Source organism: Lacerta agilis, chromosome 1, assembly GCF_009819535.1.
Source record: "Lacerta agilis isolate rLacAgi1 chromosome 1, rLacAgi1.pri, whole genome shotgun sequence".
Taxonomy (NCBI): domain Eukaryota; kingdom Metazoa; phylum Chordata; class Lepidosauria; order Squamata; family Lacertidae; genus Lacerta; species Lacerta agilis.
This window is the reverse complement of record NC_046312.1, coordinates 77,106,351-77,126,411: the sequence shown is the minus strand read 5'-3', so window position 1 is coordinate 77,126,411 and position 20,061 is coordinate 77,106,351. Positions and strand designations below refer to the sequence as shown.

The 20,061-nt window shown below is 43.7% G+C and overlaps 1 protein-coding gene and 1 long non-coding RNA gene across 3 annotated transcripts in view; one reads left to right on the top strand and one right to left on the bottom strand.

The window, feature by feature from the left end:
* The window catches only part of B4GALNT4 (beta-1,4-N-acetyl-galactosaminyltransferase 4), a 172,400-nt gene extending 168,181 nt beyond the window's left edge, over window positions 1-4,219 (top strand). For both annotated transcript variants that reach the window (XM_033156438.1, XM_033156447.1), the window contains one exon: window positions 2,341-4,219. In XM_033156438.1, the coding sequence (XP_033012329.1) occupies window positions 2,341-2,455 (115 nt within the window). In that variant the 3' untranslated portion in view covers window positions 2,456-4,219. The remainder of the gene's footprint in view (window positions 1-2,340) is intronic.
* Window positions 1,032-18,625, bottom strand: LOC117050695. The gene is made up of 3 exons (XR_004427122.1): window positions 18,417-18,625; window positions 16,563-16,735; window positions 1,032-1,615 (listed from the first exon to the last, which is right to left on the bottom strand). It is a non-coding gene; the product is annotated as an uncharacterized LOC117050695 (long non-coding RNA).
* Window positions 18,626-20,061: the final 1,436 nt, after the last annotated feature.

Here is a 20,061-nt window from a genome sequence, read left to right as displayed (position 1 = left end):
TGCTGCACACACACCTACCTACATTTTTAATTGAGAAGGGGCAAACTGGAGCACAGCCTCTCTCCCACCTTCCAACACAAAGCTGTACCACCCCTCAATCTATTGGATGTTGTTCAATTGACTTTGAAAAGGGCCTGGGGCTTTCATGCCAAATCTGAAATGTGATTGGAGCCTCTGCTGTGACTTTGCAGAAATGCCCCGAGGCTGCTGGTCTACTTGAAGATTTTTTCATTTCAAGATGTGCCACCAATTCCCAGTTCCTTGTTGTAGTGTTCAGAAGGCCAGGATGCTGCATTCACCCTTGATTTTAACCTCTGCTTAATAAAGGGGAAGTTATTCACCCCAAGGTTTGCACAGGAAACCTGCAAGGTCTCCCTGTCCCTGACATACACTGGGAGAAGTGAAACCCTTCCCCCTTAGTTGTTAGATGTGTGATCCAGCCATATATATATAGGCTTCCTTTCAACCAATCTGGTAGAGTTATCAAATTATCAAAATGTCTTTAGAAACTTAACCATGTAGAGTAAATTGATTTTAAAACTTGCATGCCAACATTGCAGAGTCACATAACTCAACTGAGGGCCCTTCGATTGCTGCAGTCTTAGAACCTCCCAATTTTCTTTGGGGTGCTGCCAGCACACAGCAGAGGCAGGGGCCTTTGCCCCCACCAGTGAATTTTGGCCCCTTCTGCTCTGCCACCCAGAGAGTCATAAAAGAAAAAGCATTGTTGTCAGCCCCCCCCTTCTCCTTCTGCTCTCATTTACTGCATTGTTTATCTCAGTGTTTTTCAACCACTGTTCCGCGGCACACTAGTGCGCCGCGAGATGTTGCCTGGTGTGCCGTGGGAAAAATTGAAAAATTACTTTATATATAGTCAATATAGGCACAGAGTTATTTTTTTTTAACATTTTCTAATGGTGGTGTGCCTCGTGATTTTTTTCATGAAACAAGTGTGCCTTTGCCCAAAAAAGGTTGAAAAACACTGGTTTATCTGTCCTGCAGAACTGGCCCCAATGAACTGTACTACTTGTCCTGTGGTAGTCTCCCCTAGGACCAGGGAGTGATAGAAAAGCAAAAAGCAACACTTTCAAGGCTTGTCTGTATGACCATGTTCTTCATGAGTGGTTCAGCCTGGAAACATGGTGAGGGAGGTGCCACCATGCCATAGTTGCAGTTTTGGATTTGGCCACCCACAGCGATCCTGTTTCTCGATAGCCTTTGGATTAATATGGACCAGCACAGTAACTTTCATGTCACTGTGAGATCTGTCACTGTGAGGTTACTTTTCAGATCTGGTGCAGACAGCACTGGCAAGTGGCTGGCTCCCCACAAACTTAATATTCACATGAGTGGTCTGCTCATGTAATCATGATGCCAGAAGAGATCACCTTTTTTCCTTCTGTGACCAGAAAAAACTGCAGGTTCCCAATTTTTGTATTCACAAAACAGCCATGATATTGTGTGTTTGCTCTTCTAACATTATGCTGCTTATGAATATGGACCACTTACTTAGCATTTATTTTCAAGGAGTAACAGGCAACAATACCAGTTCTATCCTCTCTTATGTCAGCACGTTTGACACCCGAAAAGGTCGCCATCTGGAAGCAGTCAGATCCTAGCAATGAAGGATGAAGAAGACAAGTGTTACTTGTCAATCTGAGGCCTTTATTTTTGCAGTCGGTGACCAAAGCAATTTATATATACTCACAATAATAAACAGAATATAAATAAAATATGCAACTAACAGCAAATCCCTGCATGCATATATCCTTAGGCACTAAGTGTTTGCCCACATCAAAAGATCTTACTTTACCCTTTGGAAGTTCAAGTTTTGGCAAAGCTTAAGGGAGAAATTTCAGAAATCTGGATTACCTGATGAGAATCTCTCCCTAAATGCCATGCAGTCCAGCAGGTTTTTTCAGGTTTGCTGTATGGGTTTACTCAGGAGTAAGTCACAGGGAGATGAATAAGACTGCTTTGAGTAAGGGTGTTACAGCTTTGGTTTGCAAATGACACACTGAACATGCTCTCAAATGAGTATGCTAAAGAGGTGTGAAGGGGGTATAGTTTAAGAGGCAGCCTCTAAAAGGTGTTTTCATGCATGACATTTAAAAGTAGTTTGTTCTTCAGTTACCACACAATGATAACTTTAAAACCTCCATTGGCAAAATGTACATTCCGTTTCTTTCCCACATTATCCCGTGTTAGCAAGGGTGAGAGAGTCTCAGCATGCGTTTTAGTGGCATAGTTGAAAGTGGTTTAAGGCCTTAACAGATGTTTAGTTGTAGGACTAAATGACCTTTCTGTCTCTTGATTTCCTTTTGTTTGGCTTGCTCACAGAGTGCTTCAGAGTGGGCTGGAGGTGGAACGTTTGCGACTCAGGAACTTTTACCATTACTACCATTCCAAACGTGGCATGTGGAATTCACGCAGCAAGAAGACACCCAAAGACTAAACACCAGCCCTGCCCTCAGCTGATCCCCACTCCTGGTCCTCTTCGGGAGGCAAAGAGGAAACAGCAGCTGCCACCTTGGCTTTGCTACCCGTGACTCGGCACACTTTCCACACTGCTGCAGGTGCCCTTCTGGATGCAGCATCAGTCAGAGGCCCTGCGCAAGGGCTCTCGGGAGTCGAGGGTTTCTACTGAACTATTTAAAGCAAACCATGTTTACTTTGGGATTTTTTTGTGACTTTTCTTAAGGGATCTAATTTCTTAGTCAGAAATTGCATTTATTAACTCAGTAGTACTGAAAGGTCAGGATTCCTGCTGAAAGGGAGAATGGGATGTGCCTTCCAGTATTACTACAGCCAGGAAGGAAGGTGCTGGGACCGCTACACAAAGCTCGTGCAGCTGCCAGGGGAGGATCATGGTTGTTACTTGGCTCATAGTTTTGGCACCTGAAAGCAAAGGAAGAATCTTCAGTGTGACAAGTGCTGTTCACTCCTGAGGTGACTGGGCCTCAGCACTAGATCATGGTCAAAGTGGGCCCTCAGGAGAGTTCAATGTCCTAAGAGGATTTTTGAGGGAAAGGCTCATGTCAGTTTTTTTTTGCGGGGGTGTTTCTGTCTTTCTAATTGAATTTAGGATTTCTGGCCATCTGCATATTTTCTGGATCTGTCTTAGTTAGAGGCAGCCCCAAATCTAGCCCCCCGTGATCTTCCTACACGTACCTGCTGCTTCTGTGACTGATGAAGATCATGCTAGGGTGGAGATTGGGGGAAAGAGTTTCAAGAGAGAGGGGGCACGATCATGAGAGTGCCCTTCACTACTCTCTCAGAGCCACTTCAGATGCAATAATCTTGCTAAGGGGACTGGGGGGTATAGGCACCTTGTGCTTCCCGTTCTTCCACATCTCAGTCTTATCAGAAAGAACTTGCACATCTCCCCTGCACTGGAGGTGCAGAGACTCCCAATGTGAGGACATATTTCAGATAGGAACAGTACAGTTCTCTTTCACACTTCAATGAAATGGCAAAGGAACAGAAAAGTATTGAGGCCCTTCCACTTTCTTTTCCCATCACAACACATTCGCATCAGAAATGGCTTGCACCCTTCTCATTCATCCTTCATCTGTTGTTTGAATGTACAGTACAAGGAAAGTATCGAGTAGCTCTTTGTGCCATTTGAAGTGGCCACAGAGAGAGTAGGTGAGTTTCTGTATAACCATCAGCATTGGAGCAGCCAGGAATTAAGGAGAAACTCTGGGAACCCATGAGTGCTGGGTTGCTCAGTGAGCCTAAGCTTCCTGTTACTGCCCACTCTTCTCCAGTCACCCAACCAAGCTAATGAGAGAAAGCTGGGTACCACCCTCATGCTATGAGGTGTGAACACCCACCACCCTAAAAGCCCTCATTTTGGAGAGGGGATTGGATAGCTAGGAAAATCAGGATGGGCTGAAAGAGTGGACTGGAGGCCCATGTTTTCCTCTAGTCATCATTACTTCCAGAGGAACCCCCCTCCTTTTTTACACACAGTTGGAGAAGTAGGTGAGGTTTCACTATCCTCAGGTTCATCTTCACAGGCTGCTGTGGTTGGGGTAACAGAAAGGGATGGTGCAGGAATCAAAGGAGGGGAGGGCACAACAATATTTCCAAGCTAATTTCTGTGAAATTATGAGGTAGAAAGCTGTTTTCAGAAAGTTATGTCTGGTTTTGTTTTATTTTTTTATTTTTATTGATATTGTTATTAAAAATAAAGTAAATGTCTTGGTTCTGATTATCTCCCAGGTTTCAGTTTTGGTGCTTTGCAAATGCCTTCTGAAAAAAAGGTTGATTTCCACTGCAAATATCCTTCCCCTCCCAGCGATGCAATGGTATAGGAAAAGTATTGTGTTGTGACGCTACTGGCACACTCAACCTTTGCCGCACCTAGACTATCCCCAGGAGGGTCTGACCATGCAATTGGTGCTGTGCTGAAAACTTCCTCCACTTTCCCCCAAGCATTCTCTATCATAAATGAGAATAGAATATGCACTATGAAATTATCAAAGTCATCTCCCTGGTGCTCTGCATTCTGCAGCCCCTCCAAGTCTGAAAAGCCTGTGACATCCCAGGCTGGGCTTTTGTGTAAGCACAGGAAGAAGGGAGGGTTGTCTGCCATGCTCCCAGCTTTTAAGTTATTTTTACTTTTAAAGAAATCAGTACATTAAAAAAAAGTAATAGGAAGTGCTTCCCTTAGAAACAAAGGGAAGAGTGCTTAAATGCAGGAACCAGGTTGCCAATCGCCCCAGCTTCAGGTAACTCCAGGAGAAGAGACCATGGGGAAAATTCATCCCATGGGCCTTTTCAGATCAGGAAGGCTGCAGAGTGCTAGGGAAATACTTAATAGAAAGAAAAACACACTATATTCTTTTCTTCTTTGCAAAATTATAAATGCATTTTAAAGCACATTGTGAACGAGGCAGAAAAACAGAAGTCTCTTTTTACAAGGGAAGAAATCTAAAGAAACTGGAGGGCGTGTTTGAGCAAGCACTACCCAAAACACCTTTACGCTTCAGCCTAGATTTGCCAGCATGGTCACAATGGCATCCGTGAGAACTTCTGCTGGTGCCCTCTCCCTTTGTCATGCTGTGGGTGGTGAACTGCCCCCGCTCCACCTGTGGAAAGTGCAGTGGGGGAAAAGAACGCCACTCATGCGGAGCATCTGGTTGCGTTACATGGGGGCAAGAGAAGGGCACATTGTATTCATTCAGTAACCGTAAGAGAAAAACGACTTTCTGAATTTTAGAAAAGACATTATGGATGAGAAAGAAATGCCTTCAAACTGACACTCACATCCAGATTTCATCAGTGCTGCTCTGCCCTGCCACACAGGTTTCACCCTGGCTGGCCACAGCTGGGTGTGGTCACACTGACATGCTTTTGAGCTATATTTGGCTCTAAAGAGAAGGAAAAAATAGAGGGAAGGCAGGCAGTGCCACTGAGAAAAAGACACGAGAGGCAGGAGGAACTCGACAGGTGCTAGGAAAATTTTTCATTAGGAAAATCTGGCTAAATGCATTTTGGGGTTTTTAACAAATACACTTGGGGTGGGGGCAACACTATTAGTTTGATTCTGCCATGAGAGAATGTTCCTTTTTGCTAGCTCTGGAGATTCAGCTAAGGCTGTTAGCAATGCAGACTCTTTCAAGCGTCAAATACATGGATAGAGAGCTGATGGCAAGTTACTACAGCCTGCTAATCCCTGCAAAGGCATAAGCAGAAGAACAAACTCATGAAAGATGGCACCTCATCTTCTCTGAATAATCGTGTCCCTGATTAGTGCTCCCTTTGCATTTTGTTCCAGGAAAGCCAGGATCTCATTATAGAGGAGCTGACTTCCCTGCATTAATCTTTTCCCATTCTGGCCAGACCTCATAAGGAACGCTGTCTCTGCCACAATAGCCTCACTTAAGGCAAGCCATGAACAAGCAAGCCTGCTGGTGCACAGAACTGATTAACAGCAGGGCAGCTAGAAAAGAACAATTAAAAAAACTTTGGCCCCCCTTTTGCGACGTAAATAACACCAGCTTAATGTTAAAATATTTTTTGCTGCTGGAATAAAAAGATATAAAGCTTATAATTGCTTAAGAAACAACATGTGAATTGAATGATAGTGTTTAAATGAGTTTGTTATATATTTGATAAGTTTTTAAATAGATTATTATATATTATCAGTGTTGTGTTTAGTATCAGGGTATGTGTGTATTAAAGAGGGGAGAAATCACAGCATTTTTGCTCCTTACCCACAGCTAAGTCATGGTTTTCAGAAGCTGGGTCTCAACCTCATCACCCCTTGGAGTGGATCTGGTTCAGTTTATACGCAAGTTAGCAGGGCTCAAGACTTCCCTCTTGTAATTCATTAGGTCTGCAACTATAATGGGAAGAAACTTCCACCTTCCACATATCACCTCAAGGCACCACATTTATGCAGTCTCCATGAATCCATTCTTAGTCTCTGGGCAAAGAGGAGTCATAGAGCCCATGCAGTAAATATCATCTTGATAACTCATCAGTATGTACCTAGCCCAGCAAGGTTAGAGCCACATCTAGAGGCCCATTACACACTGACCTGTGCAATTGCATTATACTGGTGGCCAGCTGTGCATCAGACCAACTGGAATGTGTGCTTATGCTGCTGGTTCGAGATTTTGCATAGTAGTGGGATCAGACTGTTTCACCTGATACTTAATTGTACCACTGCAGTCAGGAATAGTATCTCAAACCTTCCAAATCCACTCCATTGGACTGATAGGTGCCCACAGCTGAGTTGGGCTAAGTTGAAAAGCCAATGAAACCTGTTGGTTTTTGTTATGGATTTGTTCTGTCATTAAAGCTCCATGAGTATGGGCCCAGGATAGTGGAAGGCGTGTCTCGCCTCTCGTGTTCCTCTGAAGACTCTTAAATAACCAGAAGAAGGCATGATATGAGAACCCCACCCTCCTAGGCTAGACAAAGGCATCAAGGAACAAGGGCTTATTGTTGACAGGAGCATCTTCCCTGTTGGAATTCCTTACCTAAAGAGGTCCATCAGACCCACTCACTTGTTATTTTTCATAGGCTGGCCTTTTAAAGCTATCACTTTTACTTCTGGTTTTATCTTGGCTGTTTGAATACAGGGATAGTTGCTTATATTGTTTAACTGCCGGTATATATTAATTTTTATTGTTGTAAACCTTGGCATGGCTACTAAGTGCTCTATATTTTTTACACAAAAAAACAACAGGAGTATGTAACCTGCACTTCTTTAGCTGAGCACTTTCCACTGCAGCACAAAAACAGCTCACCACCACCTTGCTTTGCTTACAAAACACAACAGGTGGATGACCCAGAAGGAAATGAGGAGAGATGCAAAGAAGATATTATCACGCCAATATGTGTTGTCATATACAAAGCATTTCCCCATGCAATCAAGATCAGAGGTGGGGCAGAAGATAGATGGGCATCCACCCCTTGATATTTGGGACACCAAGGATTTCTGATTCCCAACTGTTCCAACAATAGCAACACCAACAACAAAAGCTTTCCCTACCTCCTCCTAAATCAGGCTGCTGAGATAGCTTGGGAGCCGGGGTTTAATCAGTTCTGATAAGGAAAAGAAATTAGGAATTATTTAATCATGCACATCAAGAACTGCTACCTACAAATTCATGGGCTGAAGCAATCCCAAAAGGCAAGGGAGCAGATGAGCAAGAGATACGTATGGAGTTTCTTTCCCACCTATCAACTCCACAAGCTGGAGGCATCAGCATAATGGAAGGTGAACTCCCCCCCCCCTTTTAAAGGGTATTTGGCTTCTCATTGGTTGTGCTTATTTTCCAAACAAAAATATTATGTGGATACTGCTTCCAATGTCAGTTAGCAAGTCACTGCTAGCTTACACAGCCTCAACAGGCAGATAAGGATTCATTTTCTTCCCCCTTCATTGCACAAACACGTCTACGTTCTGCCTCACCCACCAACCCATCACTGCCATAGGTGACTTAGAAAGTGTGACCCCCAAAGTCAAAGCATTTCTTTGTTTAAAAACCAACCTAGTACAGAAATTCACCCTAACATACCCAGTCACACAAACCTTTTTCGTAAAACCTTGGACCCTGCACGTTTTCCTGATAATTGAGTTGTCGTGATTGTTATATGAATTATGATACTGTTCTAACGCAATTTAACTAGCAGAGTTGGGCCTCACACCTCAGTCCATGAGATCACTGCCTAACACTTGCAATGGCATCTTCAGGCAGCATCACACCAGGCAACCATTAAATAATGTTCCCAAAAGTGCCTGTCCTCTCTTGTAGTACCGCTCTGGTTGTTCTCCCTTAAAAAGGTGCCCTGCAGTTGCATAGCAACATGAGGACAACATGAGCAACATAGCTTGCACATCACAGTAAGTCAAACCATGGCTGATGTGGACCACATAAATATGCTGGTTCCCAGAGAGGAGTTCACATCTGCTTTGCACCTTTGAGCTCATGGAAGCATGGCAGCTAAAGCAAGCCTTGGACTTAGTGTGTCATCTGAACCCAAGGTTGTGATTAAACTTTCTACTCCTTAACCACAATCTACAGCCAAGAAAAAACCTTGGCTACATATCACAGTTAAAGAGGGAAAAGCTCAGCCACAATCTCCAGTTCAGATGACTGCGCTACTGTGCTGCACCACCTAAAAAGACTGGGGAGGAGCAAAGCAGGTGTGATCTTCCCAGGAGCAAATACATGCAAACATGGCCATTCAGACAACCCAACCTGAAGGGAGGGACAAGTGAGCTAATGTGGGAATTCTATCATATATTTCAATAAACGTTACCTTTTGGGGCAAAGCAACACAAAAGGTGGCTTACATTTCATAAAAAAATAATGCTACAAAAATAAACTATTTAAATTACAGAGGTACAAAATTATTTCAAACAGGCAAGCCCAAATAAACAGAAATACATAGACTGGTGGTATCTCCATGGTAAAGCATTTGCTTTGAATGCAGAAGGTCCCTTGTTCAGCTCCGGGGCTACCAGCTTGGTGCTGGCCTATGACATTGTCTTGTTCATAGGTGCTTCTCCAACTATGGAATGCCTTCGCTAGCGAGGTGCACCTATCGCCACCATTAATAACTTCTAGGAGGAATTTGAAAGTGTTCCTGTTTACCCAGGCATTTGGTGGTTGAAGAATATTGTTCCTGGCTGGAACAGTGCTTTGAACTGTACCTGCTTAGAATGCTTTTAACTGTAATTGCTTCCAGAATGGTGTAACTGTGGGGTGTGTGTGTGTGTGTGTGTGTGTGTGTTTCAAGAAATGTGGACCTCTTTGCTGCACTAGGCTCTTTGAGGAGATACGGCAGGATATAAATTGAATAAATAGCAATAAAATCCCTGATACCTCTAGGTAGGGCAGAGAAGACTCCCGCCCGAAATCCTGGAGAGGTATTACTGTTCTTTTCATCTTTTGTTGTTTTTGACTGCTGTTTTGGAAGGGCATTTGCCTGAGAATTTTAAAAATCCTTTCTGGGGAAGCCAGAGTGAACCCCCCCCCCCAATATATACATACATATTTGCCTGCTGATGAACAAGCGCAGGCCCTAGCTTGACTAAGAGAATCTGAGCATCCCCCTGGGGCGATGAGCACCACCCAGTCAGCCACACCCAGCCAGCACACTCTTTCTGGCACACCCAGCCAGCAGTTTCACCATCAAGAACACCTTCCCGAGGTTGTCCGACTCACCACCAGCACATTTAGTTAGGATCCAGTTCTGATAAAGAACCTGGAATTGGAACCAGTCCTGAGCGATGGGGCGATCTGCAGCCTGTGAGTAAGCATCCTATGCACGTCTGCTCTGAAGTTAAGTCCCACTGAGTTCTCTTTACCCCCAGGTAAGTGTGGGACGTGGGTGGCGCTGTGGTCTAAACCACAGAGCCTAGGGCTTGCCAATCAGAAGGTCGGCGGTTTGAATTCCCGCAATGGGGTGAGCTCCCATTGCTTGGTCCCTGCTCCTGCCAACCTAGCAGTTCGAAAGCATGCAGTCCAAGTAGATAAATAGGTACCGCTCTGGCGGGAAGGTAAACGGCATTTCCGTGTGCTGCTCTGGTTCGCCAGAAGCGGCTTACAAATGCTGGCCACATGACCCGGAAGCTGTACGCCGGCTCCCTCGGCCAGTAAAGCGAGATAAGCTCTGCAACCCCAGAGTCCGCGACTGGACCTAATGGTCAGGGGTCCCTTTACCTTTACCTTTAAGTGGGCATTACAGCTTCAGTTCCCTAACTGAGAAGGATTGTCTGCAGTAGATTTTTACTTTGGGTCAGGAACTTTTCATTCCCTAATACTATACTTGTTCACTCTCCACTCACTCGTAAGATGTGTTCCCCATCTTTTCAGTCAGGTATTTAAGGTAGATTGCCTTAACAATAACTATACAGTAAACTCACATAGTTTAAAATCAGAAAACCCATGAACATAACAGTAAAGAAGCAAACAAGAGAACCAGCCCTAACGCCAATTAAACACAGCTGTTTTTAATTGCTGTTTTGGAGGACCATGTTAGTATGTTTCATGCATTTCCTCTTTTAGTGTGTGTGTGTGTGTGTGTGTGTGTGTGTGTGTGTGTTTTTAATTCATCTTTTATGGTTAACCTCTTTAGGAACTTGGATCCAAATGACAAGCCATACACGAAGAAAACAAAATAAATAATTGGTGAAACAAAAAGTTTTAATGCCCAAGAGGGATTTTACCTTTTGTGTGGAGGACACAGGAAGCAGTGCTACATTAGATAACCTCAGAGGACAGAGAAGCTCACATGCTAAAGGGTGTTTCTTCAAGACAGGCTGCTAGATTATACACCTAGCTGCTGAGAGCAGTCCCATGTAAAGTAAATTGCAGTAATCTAGCCAGAAATTTACCAAGGCATGAATAATGGATGCAACATTCCTCCTGCAGTGAGCCTATCAGGTGTAAGTGGTAAAAATCTGTCATAGATCTGGCCCAGTGATATCTGGACTTTATTTGAGCCAGGGTTCTAGAATGGGGGGGGGGAGAGAACATTGGCACACTTTTAATTGACTCTTATCAGTAATTTATTACCACTGGAGTCTGAGAAAGTATGTTTCTCCCTCGACATCAACTTTGTTAGACTGGTCATGTTGTGCGGATGCCTGATTATTGTCTTCCAAAGCAACTACTGTACTCTATTCCGAACTTAAAAATGGAAAGCGTAATGCTGGTGGTCAACAAAAGAGGTTTAAAGACTCTCTCAAGGCAAATCGAAAAAAATGTAGTATAAACACCAACAACTGGGAAACGCTGGCCTGCGAGCTCTCCGATTGGAGAACAGCTTTTACCAAAGGTGTCATGGACTTTGAAGGCACTCGAACTCAGAATGCAAGGGAGAAACGTGCTAAGAGGAAGGCACACTTGGCAAATCCACACCGTGATCAACTCCCGCCCGAGAACCAATGTACCCACTGTGGAAGGACGTGTGGGTCCAGAATTGGCCTCCACAGTCACTTACAGACGCATTGTTAAAACCGTGTTTATGGAAGACAATCTTACTAGGCTTCGAGTGATTGCCAAAGAAGAAAGAAGAAGAAGGAAGTTAAATAAAACATTCAATGCTCGGTTCCTGAATTAAGATGTAGCAGGGCTCAAGCCTATCAATGAACCACAGTATCTGTCTTGGCAGATCTCCCCACTAAACCCAAATGTGTGAGAACTATGTCATAATCTAATGGGAAAAGGAAAGCACTCTGTACATGGTCAGAGGCAGCACTCCCTCCCAAGTGCCAAGTCTGGGTTGTAGAAAACAAAACAAGCCTTGTGGTTAAATTCTGTTTCTCCGGGCAGAAACTAGAGTACGGACAGATATAATGACTTGCCTAAAACTGCAGTATGGGGGAAATGGGATGTGGAGAATCAAATTCATGACTCCTAATTCCATATAGGCTACTTCCCATTCTCTTCTGCTGCCATGTGGCAGGTTTATTCTTGCTTTCAATCCTGCACTTTGCATTTTACAGCTAGGCTAATCTCATTTCAACAAATTGTTGCAAACCTGATTTATGGCAAGATGACCTGCAATCTGCTCCTGCCCCCTTCCTTCTGCATATACAACTGATTCTATGTTCTTCTACTTGGCCTTTTCCACCTCTTTGTAACGCAGAGCCGAGGAAGACACTGGAGTCTTCCCATTAGACAATAAACAAACATTTCCAAAGGAGCACTCCTGACCTCCATCTCTCTTTCATGCCAGGGCATCAATAAGGTATTAGAAGCCAACCCAGAACTGGCCCTATTGAGTATTTTCCAAGACAACAGCGCACACTCACACTACAAAGAACTCATAAGTCACCTACTCTCAGCAGCAAGGAGCATCGTAACTAGACACTGGAGGGATCTGTCAGGAGTGAACATGGACCATGGGTACCAAACCGTATGGGAAACAGCCCTACTAGAAAAACTTGCCAACAAATTGAAATTAGCGCAGGGACAAACAAAAGAGGATGTCTTCACCCCGGTGTGGCTCCCCTTCATTACATACACAGCCCAACAAGAACCCACTGAAAGCATACAAATTGATGTGGCTAACTGGATCCAAAAACTCGTCTCCCTCACACATGCAAATAAAACTCACTGCAGCCAACTAATGTCAGCCAACCATGCCCTGGGCCCCCCAACCTCTCTCACCACCAGTGAAAACTAATAAACGAATAGAAATAGTACCTTCCCATGAGATGCTGACACAAAAAACCTTGCACATAAAAGAACGAAAGTTTTCTGTCCCCTCTTCTCCTCCCCTCTCTTATTCTGCAACCCTATACTGTCCATAACATTAGTGCCTCACATCAAATATAACTGATCTGTAGAAAGGATTCTATGAATGGAAAACGGATATGTTGTATGCACTTTCATAAGCCAATAATTTTTAATAAAAACATTTTTAAAATAGAAAAAAGAAAGAAAGGTTGCAGTGCTTCAGCCAAGCCACTGAGTGCCAACGAACAAGAAAGGTAAGGATTGTAGCTGGAAAAAATAATAACAAACTCTCTCAGGCTGTCTGTGAGAGTATGAAGCAAGACTCAATGTGAGCTTGTTTGCTAGCCCACTTGAGATACAGGCAGGGAGCCTGGGGAAAGATGTGATTAGCCGTCTTCTCCAGATTCTTCACAGCCATTTCCTAAAGCCAACTTTTAGCCTTTGGAAATGATGTGGATCCATGGGGCCGACTTTTCAGTGCTATCAATGCTGACCAGGGGCCCCATGAGACTGGCTGCTTTTCTGTGAGTGCATTCTGCAACATGTCGTTTACGCAGTAATAGAAGTATTAGTAAAGGATTTATACTGGACCGCCACAGTTTTGTTTGTGAAACTACCTCGATGTCACTGCATTATTGCCTTTCGGAGAGGCAACTCTTGCAAAACATTGTGCAACAACACTTAACAGCGATCAGAAATTAATGTAAGTAGTATGCAAGAGGTTCAAAGGCAATTTGAGCTCTACTTAAGAAAAAGCTTTCCCCAAACCCCTTGCTAATCATGCAATAATAATAACAGGGCTAAGCAGCAAGCATCTAAACTCAAGGTCCTCCTTGTGTTATAATTAGCCAAGAGTGTCTCTGTCTGGAGAAAGTGTTTGTCCTTTTGCCAGCATGTGGAGTGGGGCTATTTCTGCATCTCCAAAGCACACTACCACTCTGTCAATATCAGAGGAGCAAGCAGAGCCATGTTTGTGGAAGGATTTAGAATACAGTACCAAGCACTAGACTTGGCCTGGAAGCTTGAAGTTGGTCAGGGAGTTAGGACCTAAACAACAGGATAATCACAATGACAGGCGAGGGCCAAACTAGGGGTGTTTGGAAAGATTAGGGGAGAAAGGTTTCGGACGGATTGATTCCCCTCCCTCCCAGCTACAAGATAGGATCCTGAGGTGCTTTAAGTTAAAGTTGGATGTCAGTTGTAGAAGGCTGGGAGAGAAGAATGATCTTAATTTACAGAAAGCTACACACACAGTGAACCAAGAATCCCCAATTTGCTGTTATTATGACAGATCTTGTACAATTCTATTAAATCAGAAAATGACCAAAATAAAGAAAGAACAAGTGAACTACAATTTAATCCAGTAAATTAACAGGGTGTGTGTATACACACAGAGGAGTGATTGAGGGACAAAATCAAACTACCTACACCCAATATATTTTCTGCCAAGCTTATGTCATGAGGTGGACAACAAGCAGCAGAATAGCCATTCATAGGGTGAGTGAAAAAATGGGAGTGCGTTAAAAATAAAAAGACTTTTTTTTTTAAAAGGCCATGTTTTGACCCTCATGTGCCAACTGTGTACACAGAAAAAAAATCTGATCTTAACGACCCATTTGTGAGATAATACCCCTGTCTGGACATAGCCTAGACAAGATATTGGTGTTCTTTGATCAAATCTCCTGTCTAATTAAATATAATTTAAAATCAGGCATGGGATGAGGGTGGCAAATTGAGTTGGGACTCCAGAGGTCTATCGTTTCCACCCCAGGCCACTGGGAAGGGGGGAGCAGTTGTCACCCAAAGAGTTGGGTTAGGCGGACTGCGCATCAGACTAATGGCAATTGGGGAGGGGGATAACAATCATAGCTCTATCTGTATGGAATATGTGTTACCATGTGTTATAGTAACCATATCTATAGTGTACTCCTCACACAGCAGGGAATTCCTGTTTCTGTGTACGTGTGTTTATTTTAGTTTTGGATTTATATCCCACCATTCGCCTCCAAAGGGCCCTCAGAGAAGCTGCCAACATATTGTAACTTATCAGCCCATAAGGCAACCATAAAAGCATAATAAAATTAATCATCCTATAACCCAAGTGTTAAAGCAAAATCCTAAAATATCTTCCAAACTTATGAACAGCAGCCATTACAACCATTAAAATGAGTCACTACCCACAAAATGCTTGCTGAAATTTAAACAATTTTACAGTTTTTCTCGACATCCCTGGGAAGGAGTTTCTTGGGGAGTTCTATAGTGTAAGGTGACACTGTTGAGAAGACCCTGTTCCTCAGGTCCATGCTTCAAACTCCAGACAACGTGTTTTGGAGCAAGTTATCACCTTCTTCTGCCTCTTGTGCATGTATCAAAACCTCTACATCTGCCCTGTGTTTAGCTCAGAATGCATCAGATTAAACTTAACCAACCGTGCACCTAATACCATGGATAACGCCAGTGATAAAACACAGACAGCATGTACCCAACCATGTAACACCAGTGGCATTATGTATCGGTGGTGTTATTTGACCTTGCACAGCTTTGTAGGCTGATGGTTTTGTCACAGCCAAGTCATCAGCAGAACAATACATTTGCAGGCAGACAGTATGATAGATAATAGGAGAATGAGGATAATTCAACTTCCTTCAAGTATAGCAGCCCTTCCAAGCTCTTGGTACTCTTCCTGTGTCACATTCATCAACAGCCCTGCTCTGCATCCTCCTTAGGGCTTTTGCCTGGCTATGAATTGAGTTCTGATATGTTTTTTGCTTGCCTGGACAGAGGGTAGAAAGGAGTGTGTGTGTAGATACTAGCCTACCGGTACACTACACAGATAAAATTCACACTTGCTGCTGTACCCACTTGTCTCTGGCCCTACCCACCACTGGTATTTGATGCTCAGAAGGTTGCCAAGAAAAGAACGCAACCCTCAGGCTAAAAAAGGGTTCCTTATCCCTAATCTAAGGAAATTTATGGAAAAGGAGTAACAAAGAAGGAATCACAGGAAATGCATATTAAGGGAATTCTCATTTTCAAAGTCAGACACTCCACTGTTCCCAAAAAGAGTAACTATTACTAAATTAAAGTTTGGTTTGTAACCTAGAACCGTCCCAAACCTTCAACCAAGGACTTGGTTCCTTGGGTAGGCAAAGAGCAGAAGTAAAAAAGAAACATGACAGTCTTTCCATTTAGCAAAGCCAGGGATTGATTAAGGATGGTACCTTAGGTAAAGAGGGTTAATTGTATGTATAGTATTACTTAGTTGCTGGAGGGGAATATACCTGTAACCCTTAAAATGCAAAGCCAATCTTCAGTTAATGGAAAATCATCGTTCCCTGGTTGTAGATTCCACCCAATATGGCTACCTTTGGTTTTCAAATACTTGAACACCACCAAATCTTGCCATTCAAGGCAGATGTGAACTGAACCAAATTTCTCTTATATCCCTATTAGAGCACGTCTATGGAACTCCAAGCCAGTATGTTTGTAGACATTTGTTAAAAGTTTTTGTGAGGGGACAAGGGTTGTTGTTCCACTTTGCTTCAAGACTGGTTTTAAATGGGTTGTCTTTGATCTTTGATCACTGTCTGCTTATACTGGTCAGCTTTTACTGCCCGATTTATCTTTTTGTGTTTTATTGCCTCATGAAAAAATTAAAGAAAACCAAACTAAACTAAAATTGACTCAGATAAAGCCCTGGTGCCAGTGTCCCATCTCTACAAAGGCATATTTCTTAATCCCCACTTCAGAGTTGGCAGATTATCAGTTTACAGTGGTCATCTCGGAATCTCAGCATTATCAGGTTTAGCTCAGACTTCTTGTAGTGAGGTGGGGATAGACAAGGCCTACCTTATTCTCCTCGAATACCAGTGCCTGTCTTTCACTTCCAGCAGCACCATCCAGCTCCTGAGGAAATTATGCAGGCCCTACTGCTCCTAATGGCTTCTTCCACAAACTTGAAACTGTTTCTCCCAATTCATTCACATGGCCTGCAGGTGCTGCTGAGGCTTCTGGGCCTCACTCTTAAAGAGACAATACAAAAGGTGAGAGGTGACCAGAACTTCCCCTTTATACAGCATATCATCCCTGGTTCTAGCAAGGCACCCCCAAAAAATCCACTCTTTTTCCATCCAGCACATTCTCCCACTCCTATGAGAGCCAGTGTGGTGTAGTGGTTAAGAGCAGTGGACTAGTAATCTGAGGAACCGGGTTCGCATCTCCGCTCCTCCACATGCAGCTGCTGGGTGACCTTGGGCTAGTCACACTTCTTTGAGGTCTCTCAGCCCCACTCACCACACAGAGTGTTTGTTGTGGGGGAGGAAGGGAAAGGAGAATGTGAGCCGCTTTGGGGTAGTGATAAAGTGGGATATCAAATCCAAACTCTTCTTCTTCTTCTTCTTCTTCTTCTTCTTCTTCTTCTTCTTCTTCCTATGTTCTTGCTTGAGGCCTATTGGCCACAAGAGAAGCTTCTACTAATTAAGCTGAAGATTGTGCATCACAAGTAGCCCTTGAATTCTCATGTATTTGCAAATTCTTGGACATTTGGCAACCGTACATGCAATGTTGGGGGCAGTGCAACATCACTCTTAGAAATGTCAGTGGTTCAACCACAGTGCTGGCTTCTAAATTACTGAATCTGTGAAGAAACAGCTAGACTTCTCTCATGGTGGAATTAAAGTATATCTTAGTTGCAAAAAGGAAACCTTGAGTTCTACAAGCCGAGATGGGGATCCTCAAAGTATCCAGTTCTTCATTAGTATATCCAGTGGCAGCTGGTGAAGTGGTGAACTTGGAAGTCATGGTGGCTGTGCAGCATGTCTTAGAATAACAGTTGCTCTGAGGAGCATTTGCAGGAGAAAGGTTGTTGCGCTCATTTTCCCGTAGGCTTCCCACAGGCATCTGGTCAGTGACTAAAAGGGCATTTGTCTGATCCAGCAAAGCTATTCTCAGTGCTTTTTTTCCTGGGAGGGGGGGGGGATGCAGGGGGACACATACCCCTAAACATTTTGTGAATCTTGGTACTTTTGTCCATTTGTTTTTCCCAATTTGAACTATAAAATGGTGATTTTCTTGAGTCAAAATGAGAGTACAGTGGTACCTCGGGTTACATACGCTTCAGGTTAAGAACTTTGCTTCAGGATAAGAACAGAAATCGTGCTCTGGAGGCACAGCGGCAGCGGGAGATCCCATTAGCTAAAGTGGTGCTTCAGGTTAAGAACAGTTTCAGGTTAAGAACCGACCTCCGGAACAAATTAAATATGTAACCAGAGGTACCACTGTACCCCTAAACATTTTTAATAGAAAAAAGCACTGGCTATTCCCATATTCTTAATGGTGGCCACTGCTGGGCCACCATACTCAGCACCATTACCAGTGGGATTGAGAGGTGATGATGACAGAGGCCAGATTAATCCTGCGCAGCCACACTGGCATCATGGAAACTGCAAGTCAGCCAGCAGCAGCTAACACAGTGTGACTCTTAACAGTTTTCATGTGTTTGCCTTGTCAAGTCCTCTGGCAAGATTACAGGGTTTCCTCCTCCCTCAGTTGCTGCACAGTGGCAGCACAGCACAACACCTCACCCTGCTGAATAGGCTATAAACCTTTTGTGCATTTAACTCATTGCTGGCCCTTTTCCAGAGCTGCTTCAGCATATATAGTGACAGGTTATTTACAAAGAAAACAGAAATGTTTCTATTGTACCTGTGCCTTTATTTCTTTTTCCTCATTAAACCAACATGAGCAGCAGGTGCCAGGTTGACAGCCCTGAGGTAGAAGTCTTCTTATTTCAGTTGCAAAACATAGAGAAAACAACAACCAGCCCTCTCACCTACCCAGAATGCTGTGCTAACGGACCTCCACCAGCAGGACTTGGGAGTCTCTGCCTGGGAAAAATGAGTTTAAGCACATGCTTGGCCTAGCAAAGGGGTTTTGTGCTGCAAACCCCTCAGTTGAAGAGATCGGCACTCTGATTTCACAAAAGCATGTGTTGGAGTTTGGTAAATACATTGCATCAGTATGCAGAAACAAAGAGCCTGGCAAGACTGTTGGTTGAAAGGATAAAGAAAGATTAAGGTTTATTACTCTTGGCAAAGAATGCCATTCTAAGTGTAGGTTATACAAGTGGACAATATTCAGCCAAGAAGTTAACACTATCACATGCTTTTAAACATTTTTCCATTGCTGAGCACCCTGCAAAGAGCAGCACTGGAGAGACCCCACCCCAACCACAGTGATATATTTTGTTTGAAGAAATGCTTGAATGTGAATTTCAACTGCTCATTTACTCCAGTTCTTTAACTCGGCAGCCAATGGAGGGTTACATACATCATGCCTTCAGGTTCTGTAGCTTTTACTTAAAATTACCAAGAAAGTTTGAACCCAGCCTTGGATTCAGGAGGGCATGGGTAGGCAAACTAAGGCCCCGGGGCCGGATCCGGCCCAATCGCCTTCTCAATCCGGCCCGCGGACAGTCCGGGAATCAGCGTGTTTTTACATGAGTAGAATGTGTCCTTTTATTTAAAATGCATCTCTGGGATATTTGTGGGGCCTGCCTGGTGTTTTTACATGAGTAGAATGTGTGTTTTTATTTAAAATACATCTCTGGGCTATTTGTGGGGCATAGGAATTCATTCATTAATTTTTTCAAAATATAGTCCAGCCACCCACAAGGCCTGAGGGACAGTGGACCGGCCCCCTGCTGAAAAAGTTTGCTGACCCCTGAAGTAGGGTGATAGCAATAGCCAAGGGAAGGCTATCTATCCAGATGTTGTTGGACTACAACTCCCATCACCACTAACCATTGACCATGCTAGCTGGGGGCTGATGGCAGTTGGGAGTCCAACAACATCGGGAGAGAACCACATTGGCTACCCCGCCATATCCTGTATTATATGGAGTGTCAGGTTTTGTGATGACCTTCCATGTTTCAGAAGTTATGGGAGGAAATAGTAGTGTCAGAGAAAAGGGTTTTTTGTATCAGGGATTCATGTAACAATGACCCTCTCTCTTAAGACTCCTGCAGGAATACCCATTCCTGATCCTTTAATAGTTCAGTGGCAGGAAGCAATTCAGCCCCCTCGCCTATCCTATAGCTGAAGCCATTTCCCTCATTCTTGCTGAACCTCAACCTGACACCCAGCTGATTAAAGGCGCCCTTCAAAGCCATAAGATGGCAAGCCCAGATGAAGGAGACAGCTATTGTTTCATGAGGCACTTTTTGTATGCCTGGACGGTAAACGTTATAAATAGCAACAGAGAACGAAAGGTGGGCCTCCAGCTGGTACCCATAAGATGATTTATTTCTGAAGTATAGAAGATATAAAAAGCCCAAAGTGTTTTGATAAGA